Here is a 12,006-nt window from a genome sequence, read left to right on the forward strand (position 1 = left end):
GGTGCAGTAGTACTGCTTTTGCAGTAAAAATTCACATTAGTACAGGTGGTGAAATCCCCCAAGGAAACTGTCGCAGAGTTGCCACGCAGCTGTTTTGAGTCATTTGCAATCGTTTGAGAGTTTGCATAAAAAAACATCCTATTTTCAACCTGAACGATTCTCAATTTGGTTGAAACAAAGAAATCAGAGCTGAGTAGAAGACATTAAAAAAATGTTACAAGTTCGCAGTGTACAAAGAAAGTTAAGAGCCTTGAAACAACTTTTTTATTTTGAATAGCTGAACTAGAGTATGATGCAAGGAGTTCCCTGTTTTTAATTGGGCTCTTCGTCCCAGGTAGTTAGGAAAAAAAATTTATGAATTAAGAATATTTATAGAACTGCATCACCCAAGATGCATTTTGCGCAGTGATGCTGCTTTTAGACTTTCCTCGGGACATATACATTGGGGAAAAAATCCATGAATTAAACGCATAAAATTTGTTGGATGGAAATCTAGGAAAACAATTATAGGTGTAATGTAACAGCCAGTAACAATAGCATCACCGCGCAGCTTTGCTCATCCCGAAGAAATTGATACCAACCTCATTTCAATTTCCACTGGCAAACCAGAGAAAAAGTCCATCGGGCAGAGACTTTATTTGTAAAATCCCGAACAGAAATCAAGAAATGAAGTCCTTACGCACTTTTGAGAATAGTCACATCTGAGAAGTCACATCTGAGTAAAACACGTATTTGTGAAAGACGTGGTGGTGAAAGGTGATAAAAGGGGAAGGGAGTGAAGAGTGGAGGGCCCTCGCGCGAACAACGGTTAAACACTAATGGAAGGTGAAGTAAGAAGTGTTCAAAAGCGGCTAAAATCTATAAAAAAGGAAACTTGCAAGGCCCTCTACACCTCGCAGCTTTTCGTTTTTATAGGTTTTAGCCTCCATTTAACACCTGTCACTTCCCTTTCTATTAGTGTGTTATTTGCACAGCAGGACACTACCCCCCCCCCTCCCGCCCCCCTTCATTGCCTTTCAGCGCCACTTCTTTCACAAAAACATTTTTTACTCAAGACGTGACTATTCTCCAATTCCGGTGACCGAGCAACCCTCTTATCGACATACCGCCACATTTTCCCTCGGCTACATCTTCTCTGTACTTCGAAACAAAAATCCATGCAGTCAGCACCCGTGTGTCTTTCAATGTTTCTTTGCTTGTGCCTTGTCCCTTGCGCTGTTCCCTTACCAGACGAAAATATAAAAACAGGCTACTTTCAATTAAAATAGCCTACAAAAGAATAAGTACATATATACTAAAGATTCACCAAAACACAAAATTTTATGAAAACACAAAATTAGTACAGATTCATCTGGCTATATACAAGGTGTGATGCAAGCTAGATGGGTTCCCGCATCTCATCGATGACGGTTCGCAGCTCAAGAACCTCATCGAAAACTTCCTGCAGCATGGCCTGCATTTCCCCCTGCAAAAAGTATGAACAGAAAGACAATATGATTACTGAAGGTACTGCGCAGCATCAAACTCTTTCAAAGGGTCATATTTAAGCATTAATGCACACATGACAACTGAAAAAGAACTCCTCAGATAATTGTTTAGAGTAAGACAAGTGCATACGGCCTAAACAAGCGGCACCATTTTCCTGAAGAGCAAGGCCATTAGCTCAAGCAGTGCTGCTGCCACGGTTTGATGTAACTGCATTAACATAAACGTACGAATACCCCTGTAGCCAGAGGTGGGCATTCTCACGACCGCGAGCCATTATGAAGGCGTCCTCACCCTCAGCTCATGAGGATCTGAGTTGCTGAGGTGAGGAAGGATTGGCGCATGGAAATTCGTGAGGGTGAGGGAGACAAGACGAAGTGAGGGCGAAGGTGGGAAGACATGAGGTGAGTTCGAGATAGGGAAGACATGATGAGGTGAGGACGAAGGAGGGCAAGGTGCATGGTCTGAGGACGAGGGTGGGGCCCCGAACAGTACTCCAGGCTAACAATTCCAGTATCTGCAGCCCGTTATGGATTTCCGTTTTAGAGCGCTAGTTCTTAAGGCCAAGGTTCCCGTGGAAGACTCAGTTTCTGCAGTCAGGAGGTACACGAGGCGAACACGAAAGGCGGGGAGCCACACACCTTCTCCTCGTAGTGCTCGTGTTGTAAATAAAACAAACAAAGGAAGCGCGCACGAACAGCCACAGCTAGGATTTGAAGGTAAAGGTAAAACGGCGAAGAAGCGGGAACGAAAGTCATAAAATAGTCGGCACACTTGGTGAATGAAGGCTTAAGTGTGGATGCGGGGCTAAAATATTGATTTTCGGAAAAATATGCGGTTTTTAAGTTTGAGTTGTTTTAGATTGCTTGTTTAATGAAGAATATTCTCACAAATTTTTGTTGTTATCTGAGCCGAAGAAAATTAATTCTTCATGAGGCGGTGGTAGGCCGTTGAAGGAGTCTATGAATGCTCTTCTCAAGAAGCGGCCGCAGTGCGGGCAAAAAACCGAACGAGAAGTGAATGCCCATGTTGAAAAGATTGTTTTTCGTGCTTTTTAGTCACGGAAGACCTTCCATCAAGAATGAGCAAGGCTGCTAACGAAAAACTAAAAAAGAAAGGCATATGGCATATTTCGGGCCGCAGCAACTGCAGAGTGGCTGGCAAACCGAAATAGGACCTCATATTGGCGGAAATATACCACGCAACCACCCAACGCTGTTTTTGCGCCATTCGAATTCGCTCCCGCTCTGGTCGTGTTCGACGCTTGCTATCTGTCACATTTTCTGCCTTGTGTGAGTTTAATGCGAACAGCGGGTGGCCGGTGGTGTGACCGGAAGATGCTCGCACCGAAGGCTTCAATACGGAGAAGCTTCGGGAAGCGAGAACGCATCACGAAGCAGCGATGCCTACGCACTACTGGGCAACCGCCAGCAAGTGAGCGTATGCTTTTGCATTCGCCAGGCTTAAGCCTGCCAACGGCGACTGAAGCGAACCCTTCAACCTCCGGTGATGGTTCATCAGCTGAAGAGCGAATTCGCATCACTAAGAACCGTGGAGATTACAGCAGCCTTCGCTGTACTAGAATTTAATGAGGGTGCACATGGCATCAACACGAGCGTTGGACAAGCTGGAACTAGAACAAGGAGTCCAGACGATGAAGCACATCCAGCGAGCAACCCATCAAAGTATTTGACGAGCAGAAAACAAGGCTTGAACCATTTGCCACAGAGCAGTGTCGTGTTGAAGAGGAGGGCCCGACCTATGGAGGAGGGCACCTTGATTAACTTTTTTTATCCCAAAATAAATCGCATGTTCTTCATAACTTTTTTTATCCCAAAATAAATCGCATGTTCTTCAATCTTTGAACTCATTTTTCACAGTTTGCACTTTTTCGGAAAACAAAACTGTTAGGAAAACTATTATTTCCAAACTGCATCTCCAAAAGCTGCTTTGAAGTGGTTTCTTGACTGAAATTTTCTTGACTGACACGTAGTTCTTGGTTTCTTTACTGAAACGCGCGAATTGCCTTATCCTGCACTATAAACCATCTAGAAGATATCTAATCTTAAAATATTAGTATATCACTTATTTTTCAACTGATAGTTTTCCGAAGTTGACATACCTGATTACTCAATATGACAGTTATAACTTTTTTTCAATTTGAGCAAGGAAGCTGATATTTTAAATAGTGCAACGGGAAGCAGGTACACCATCCCTGTAAACTTTATCGGGTTTGGGGCAGTAGTTCAAAAGTTGACTGTTCAGGATCGTATTCCCCCTTAAGGAGTCTGGAACAACCCAGCAAGCAGTATGCGCAACATTGAGTGAAGACGCGCGCCGACGCATGGCAGTGATTGCAACATCATAATACAAATTTGAACCAATGCGCTTAAGATTGAAATGAATCATTAAATGGCTGTGTCGACTTTGGCCCATCGCGGCATGGATGAAGCATCTCTCATGATCATGTTCATGATCTCGTGATCAAGATCATGAAAGATCGTACCCCAATCTTGCCACTGCGATTTGTCGTGTGCCAAGTATAGCTGCTGATCATCATGCTTGCCATCTGTTGAATGCGTCATTAGAGTTGCTCTGTCAGCCGCCATTTTTGATGTCCCGCACTGTTACAGCGGCAGCCGCCTGTTGGGTGACCTGAAGTCATCCCGCAGCAAACGCATTTCGACGAGTTCCCATGATTCTTGATAAAAACAAGTGTTCGCCATTTGCAAGTCAGCGGTGTGTGTTATGGTCTTGTGGGAGTATCAGTGGCATTTCACCATGGGGAGATCACGAGTTTCATGGCCGCGTCCAAGCTCAAGGCTGTTGATTATGAGCTGGAGCATGGCAACTGTGCTGCGGCAGGCATTTCGGCTTTGACGAAATCCGAATATGCTATTGTAAAATGCATCCTGAGAAGCTAATGACTACTAACAGGACTCGCTGGGCTTTCCGCAGACCCAAAACGGGCCAGTCTGTCACGTTGAGGAGGCGGTCATTGAATACACGAGGGACCTACGCAAAGATGGTTGTGCAGTATTATTAGAAATGATACAAAGGTAAACACAACTGCCAGGAAGCTGGGAAACGCCGCAAAAGACTTCCGCGCTAGCTACAGTTGGACGACTCGCTTCATGCGTCGAAATGGACTTTCACTGAAGCGGCGAACGTCACTGTGCCAGCGGCTCCCATCCGCGTACGAAAACAAGGACATCGACTTTCGTCGTTTAGTCACCAAAATCCGCGAAAAGATTGGCTACCTCTTCTCACTAATATGGAACGCCGATCGAGCTCCGTTGACCTGCGACATGTTCTGAAACAACGGTCAATGAGAAGGGCGCTTGGAGTGTTCTCGTGAAGACATCTGGTGCAGAAAACCAGTGATGAACAGTCATGCTTGCTGTGATGGCCGCTGGGCAGAAGCTGCCACCATATGCTGCCGTATAAACATAAACACGCGTAAGGGCTGTACCCAAACTTTGCACGACCCATGAGGCAATAGCCTTCGAAATGTACACGCTGTGGCCTCCACGATCAGCTCCGGCTATGAGCAAGGGTGCACTTGATCGCAGAGGCCACGCACACACCGAGCCAGTCTGGAGAGAAGCGCGCGCACGCCGCCGCCGCCGCTCCTTGAGCCCGACCGTGCACGTGCACAGGAGCTTCCAGCTGCCACCCACAAATGACGCGCGAGGCCGAGGCTCATCAACATCGTCAACATTTTCCTCCGCCGCGAGCTCCCGCTATCGGCATTAGTATCGCCAGCTCCAGCTTTTCGCAGCCGTCAAAGGTACAGGGGTTGTGGTAGCGTGTAAGTTCACCGTAGTTGGATAGGTAGATGTGGCTTTCGCATGCCGCCACCGAGCATAACTGTTTTAGCACGATGGGCAAGCACTTTAATAGCTACACCACAGGGAATTTGCTGTCGAACACAGCAAGCGTGTGGCGGTCAGGAAGTTCGACGTGGCCGAGAAGTGCATCCGACGATGGTGCAACCAAAAGGATGCATTGAGGAACACAACTGCAAAAACCGCGCTTTCCGAGGCAAGCCGCGCAAGTCTTCCAAAATGGAAGATGACACGGGAAGCATAGCGCGGGAGGGACGAAGACAAGACGGCTTAGCGCTTGTGCCGTCTCGTCTTCGTTCTTCCCACACTATGCTTGCAGTGTGCAATGAATTACCAACATCAAGGAAGAAGAGCTGTTCTGCTATGTGGCGGAAGCGTGGAACAACGGCTACACATCGACAACGGACATGCTGCGTGACTTGTTGTGGGATCAGCATGCACCCGAGCACAGCACCAGCTCTGAGTCTGAAGATTCCGCGAGTGACGACTGAACGTAGAATTAATGCCGCTCATCCCCCGATATGTGTGTTTTTGCTATAAATTTTTTTTTCGAACATCGCATTAATGTGCCGCACCCCGAAAATCCGAAAATTAGCCTTCGATTATGAAAAAACTACGGCCCTTATGCGCGTTTATATGGTATATTTAAATGGAAGACTGTTCCGAAGGGAAACGGTCCCCACAGAGCCCATATCCGCACTTATATGAAAGGGTGGATGACTGCACAACTGCTGCTCGACTGGATAACAACTGTTTGGGGACGAAGGCCAGCAACGCTTCTGCTTCCCTCGCTTCTTGTTTTGGACAGCTTCAGAGGCCATCTTGTGGATAGCGCCCGTGGTAAGCTTAAAGAGCTATGCACGGACATTGCAGTGATCCCGGGAGGTCTGAAGTCGCTGCTACAGCCTCTCGACATGTTCCTGAACAAACCGTTCAAGGAAAATGTTCGAAGACTCTAAGCAGAGTGGATGGCGATGCGCCAACATGATTTGACGTCAAGCAGCAAAATCAGAAGACCGTCCGTGGAGCTGCTTTGCTCATGGATTGTCAAAGCATGGAGTGACATCCCTGACAAGGTAGTGGCCAAGGGCTTTAAGAAGACCGGCACATCCAACATGCTGGATGGAACAGAAGATGACTTTCTGTGGGACTGCGAAGATGCCCAGCGACGACACTGCCATTTCCGACAATGAATCATGCAGCAGTGACAGTGACGATTCAGACTCTGAATAGAGTAATTATTGAATGAGAAAAATAAAAGGGCAACGCGCAGTTCACGTGATGCCTATGTAATGTGTGTGTTTATTATAGGTAAGCCTTACTCAACTTTCGTCTAGGACCGTGATAGCTATTGTAAGAAGTCTGGAAATCGCATAGCACTTTTAGTTTATTGTGTGCCATCCTGAATGCAACGGGAGCGCAGGCAGCAGTGGCGCCATCTGGTGTTAAAAGGTGAAAATATTTTGTGACACATTTCCCGCATTTAGCCAAGGCTGTCCAAGTTGTGTCACGTAGATAGCCAGTTACATGGCCAGTTAAGTCGAGCCAGGGCCCAAATTCTTTTAGGTAACTGAACCAAGCAAGTTTCTTGACAACGTCATGTTGAGTTCTTTCGGGCCCTTTTGCCTACTGCCGAAACAACTACATTTGGCAAGGCTACTTTGGAGTAAAAATCCAAATCAACGCAATCCACTGTCGGCAGTGTCTTGTTAAGGTAAAGAACTACGGAATCGTTATATATTCGAAAATTGGGCAAGTTTATCCCGCATTCGTTATGCTCTCCGAAGCGGGTGACGTGGGCGCCGCCTTCTTGACAACGCCATTTTTCCTAGCATAAGGAAGAGCACGCACGCTAAATTCGAAAAACAGCGTCCGTAACGCACACATACGTTAAACCTCGATTTGGAATAGCGTTTAGCGCATGCGCTGTACGGAGGACGCAATTTTTATAGCATTCGCTATGCCTTTGCGTATGTATGCGTACGCTTTACTAAAAGTGTCTATTATGCGAGTAAATACGGTAATGCAAGCATATTTTAGGCAACCTCAAAAACCTTTTTCAGGGACCCTTTAAAGGGGCCATGACAGCCTATTTTCAAGCATACCCTGCTTATCGCCATTAATTCCCAACAGGTTAAATTACAATCCCCGAATTTTCAGTTGATTCTGTGTGGTAAATATCTTTAAAACGAATTTTTTCGTTTCTTCTGCGAACTGCTTGCTGGTCTGGCAACTTCTGATCGCTGACGTCACGAGCGCATACACGCCAGGAGTCGTCTGCTACGAGCTGTTGAGGTGCTTGCATGCACACCGTAGACAGCGGTCGCTAGAAAAGTTTTTTTTTATTTTAGCCTAGCGAAAGAAAATGCTCAAGAAGTCCTTTGGATAGTTGGTACAAAGCTTCTTGGCGCCTGTCCTGTTGTGTTCGTGTGCCTCGTTGGTCCTTGTTGTTTTCGCGCCTTCCTGACATCATCAAACAATAAACTGCATTTTCCGTGTTCTCTTCTGGGAAGCCTTCAACTTCGAGCTGAGTGATCCTTGGGAAAGCGGACTTGCTCGTGGCGCCCGTTTTCTGATTGTTGAAAAAACAGAAATCGATGGACCCCTGCTTTATTATTTACGCTTAGAAACATGCTGTTCGTATGTTATGAGTGTGGTCTTTTTTGAGCAGTCAAGTGCTCCCGTATGTGAAAAGCGGCACGTGCCGTGCATGCCTTCGCCGATATGCACCGTGAAAGCCGCGGCGTTTTGTTTATCTACTTGTCCGCTATTAATCGGCTCGATAAATAAATTCAAAATACGAAAAGGTGGCACTACAGTAACCTTGAGGCACGAAAGGAGCCGAGAAAAGTGCCGAGTGCGACTACTTCCCCACTGCATGTACGCGTTTGTAAGTCGAACATACATTTCCTTCGAGAACCCTTTTGCAGGAACCAAGCCGCTTGCAAAACCCTACGCGACTCGAATGCTTTCACTGCCCACACCGATGAATAGTCGCCGCCGTCTAAATGAGTGCTTGAAAATAAACGTACAGCATTTAGCATTATGCTGTGCGTGCGCATTGTGCCCAAGCAGTGCGACGATTACGACAACTGCAGCCCCGCGCTGAGGTAGTTTACATGGCTGTGCGCAAACAGTACTGCTCGTTTGCGTGGCATAAAACGCCAGGTGGGCTATCATTATCTTGAATATTACGTACTCTTGCTCACAAATTGCACTTTTACTCATTTGCACACCATGATAACACTGCAATAAGCGTCGATGATGCTATATCGCCTGCTTGGGAAACGCTTCGTGTAGGATACTAGAGCTTCCCGCTAATTGTATCTGCTTTCTCTTACGTCCCCAAAATTTAATTTTAGATCACTTTGGATAAGAGTACGTTCAGACATTTTTTGAATTAATGAAAACAACCAGATTTGTAGTCCACAGTCGAAGCCGACGGCTGCTGCCGGCTGCCTTCTGCACATGCTATGCAGACCGGGCCACATATATCGGCACTTCCCCGTTATTGTACTCGCGTCCTGCGATGTAGGCAGTCGTCGCTTTGAGGGCACTGTAGCAAAAACTACGCTCGACAGCTATTTGCAGGCGCTAAAATTTGCGAATTCGCTCTCCGCAATCGCCGAAATCGCAAACACAAATCTTGCGTACTCGCTAGTCCTCGTCACGAAAGGCGCTGGCGGTCCACTGTCGACCGAAATTCAAGAATATGGCAAGTTCTTCACTGCTAAGTAAAAAAGTGTGAAGATATGATATGTAGCCGCTCGTTTCGCACAAGCATGGACCGAGACAGACCCCTCCACATTCAATCTGGCAGGCACGGCCAGGGTTGAAGAGGCAGGGGGCACCCACCATGAACGTGCGTTGCATGAGGCTCAGCTCAGTGTGCATGTGTCGTAGGTGGTCGTCCAGGTGGCGGGTCCGATCAATGATCCTGTCCTCCAGCCGACGCACCAGGGCTTCCTGTGCGGATCCACAAAAGCAGTCAGTGGGTGCACAGCACTTTCTCCGCACCCTGCAGCCACAGTTTTTCCACGTAATGCTGCACCACTCTTCCTAGATTGCCTATTCAGCCACAAGGAAACAGTCTATTCTTGAAGTTTCCTTGTTACACAAGTAAAAAGCTCATCGCAAGACGCAATCTGTGCTAGATTTTTCATGCGTGTGACATATATGAAAGCGTGAGGCATTAAAAGGCTGTTTTTATTTACAGATAATGAGGTTGTTTAGCCGAGTAATACAGGAATACCGTGGAGCATGGTGCACTGTTGCAATTATATTTTTTCTCTGTGATATCCTACAATTGTACCTCATTAAAGCGAACATTGTTTTATGGTGTTCAATGTCCCAGAGCGACTCAGGCTATGAGAGATGCCATTGTCAACGGCTCCGCACAATTCCGATCACCTACGGTTGCTTAATGTGCACCGACATCAACAGTACACGGGCCTCTAGCATTCTCGCCTCCATTGAAATGCATCTGCAACGGCCGGGATCGAACCTGCTTCTTTCAAGTCAGCAGCCCAGCACCATCACCACTGGGCCACCAAGTCGGCCATTATAGCGAACGAGTGCTTGGCAATTGCTTTGTAGCCTCTCACCGGCAGGTCAGGCTCAGCAGGTCCATCAGACAGGCTTCGATCCTCAGTGGCCTTCTCGGGAGTCATAGTTGCAGAGCTGCTCGAAACGGGTTCCACACTGACTGAGTGATGGCTCTGCGATGCTTCACTGCCGTTGGCCACCAGTGTGTCGTCCAATGACTCGTCTGCCCGAGGGAGAAATGGGAACACATTAAGCACAGCAGAAAGTCCAAGAGAAAATGCAGCATGCCCTCCTGACTGAGGGAAGAACTTTATAAACAAACTAATAAAACCGGGCTATCGACACAGGACAGAATTACACATAGGGCATTTTGTGGCCTTTTCTTCTCTGTCCTGTGACCCTGTATAAACACCTGTAAAGGCCGCACCCGTGTATGGGCAGCACCTTGTTTTCCAGGAGGAAATATTAAAAAGGTCCATGTAAGGGCCGCACTCAAACTTTCCACAACCTACGTGGGAATAGCCTTCGAAATGCATGCGCTGTGGCCTCCGCAATCAGCTCCGGCTGCGAGGAATGGTTCGCTTTATCGCGGAGGCGATGCATACGCACAGGAGCTTCCAGGTGCCGCCCACGGATAGCACCTGAGGCCGCGTCATCAACTTTTTCAGCCGAAGCAAGCTCCCGCTATCCATATCGGCATCAGTATCACCAGATCCGGCCTTTTGTGGCTGTCAAAGGAACGGAAGTTGTGGTTGCGTGTTAGTTCACCATAGATATGGCTTTCGCATGCCGCCACCGAGCATAACTGTTTTAGCACGATGGGCAAGCACTAATAACTACACCGCAGGGAATTTGCTGTCGAACACGACAAGCGTGCGGCCGGCAGGAAATTCGACATGGCCCAGCACTGCGCCCGACGATGCTGCAACCAAAAAGATTCATTGAGGAACACAAGCTGCAAAAAGCGCGCTTTCCGAGGCCAGCCGTGCAAGTTTCCCGAACTGGAAGAAGAGCTGCTCTGCTAAGTGATGGAAGCGCGGAACAACGGCTGCGCGTTGACAGCAGACATGCTGAGAAACTTCTAGTGGGATGAGCATCCACAAGAGCACACCACTAGCTCTGCGAGTGACGACTGAATAGGACACACCCCGAAAATTCGCCCTCAAATCCAGAAAAAAGTGCGCACCTTACACATATTCATATGGCAACTATGCAAAACTAACTCGCTCAATCTGTCGTTATTTATAAACGAGTACCACTCAATCATCACAGGCAAACTGACTACAGTAGAAGCACATTACTTCTAACTCTGTTAATTCGAACTGACACCCGGGTCCCGGCACAGCCCTGTGTATTTCAATGGGGGAAAACTCCCGATAATTCGAACCGGCATTGCTTCGATTAATTCGTAGTAGAAGCCCCTGGCTGACACTGCTCCTTGTAGAAAGAAGTTGACCCATTGCAAGTACAACGCGCTGCAAATTCACTAGAGACCTAAAACAATGGGGGAAAAAAGCCGAGCGCACAAGGCTGGTGCAGCCCGTGCTCTGGCCCATGCTGAAGCAGGTTTTCGCTGCAACACTCGCTTGCACCATCAATGCTTCGGCGCAAGCCGTTCTAGGTTTTCATTGTGCTGCGGTCGCTGGTCATGTGGTGTACACAACACAGTACTTCTATAGACAAGCGTCGCGGGTGTACGCAAAAATGCAGATTCCTACACTGTGCCAAGTGACGCTGCCTTCGAAGCCAACTTGCATATGCTAATATTGACACGAGGATTGGAAGTAGAAGAAGAAAGAGATCGCAGCCTCTAGAAGTGGACGACGCTGAAGTGTAGGTCCGTTTTCTCTGGTGCCCTCGTTCAGCCGCTGCAGTTCCTTTTCAGTGTAACAACTGTTACACATCTGGTGGAGCAGTGCGGGGTACGCTTCCCGACCTGCGTACGCCTACGAGATAAAGACGGCACTCACACCGGTCCATCAGCGCCCAAGCCGGCGCCTCCGCGGTGAGACACCTGAGTTCGGGCCTCTTGCCAACCCGACGAGGAAGACGCAGCCTCGACCGACGGTCCCACCGGAAATGGCCACAGACAGTAGGTTCCCGGCGCCCATGCTCTACCACACGCCGC

General features: G+C 47.8%; 1 protein-coding gene across 1 annotated transcript in view; it reads right to left on the bottom strand.

The window, feature by feature from the left end:
• Positions 1 to 1,354: 1,354 nt before the first annotated feature.
• The window catches only part of LOC144132312 (uncharacterized), a 41,380-nt gene continuing 30,728 nt past the window's right edge, over positions 1,355 to 12,006 (bottom strand). The window contains exons 5-7 of the mRNA XM_077664634.1: positions 9,938 to 10,101; positions 9,189 to 9,299; positions 1,355 to 1,465 (exon numbers count right to left, since the gene is read on the bottom strand). Of these exons, the coding sequence (XP_077520760.1) occupies positions 1,379 to 1,465; positions 9,189 to 9,299; positions 9,938 to 10,101 (362 nt within the window). The 3' untranslated portion in view covers positions 1,355 to 1,378. The remainder of the gene's footprint in view (positions 1,466 to 9,188; positions 9,300 to 9,937; positions 10,102 to 12,006) is intronic.

This window comes from Amblyomma americanum, chromosome 1 (genome assembly GCF_052857255.1).
Source record: "Amblyomma americanum isolate KBUSLIRL-KWMA chromosome 1, ASM5285725v1, whole genome shotgun sequence".
NCBI classification, from domain to species: Eukaryota; Metazoa; Arthropoda; class Arachnida; order Ixodida; family Ixodidae; genus Amblyomma; species Amblyomma americanum.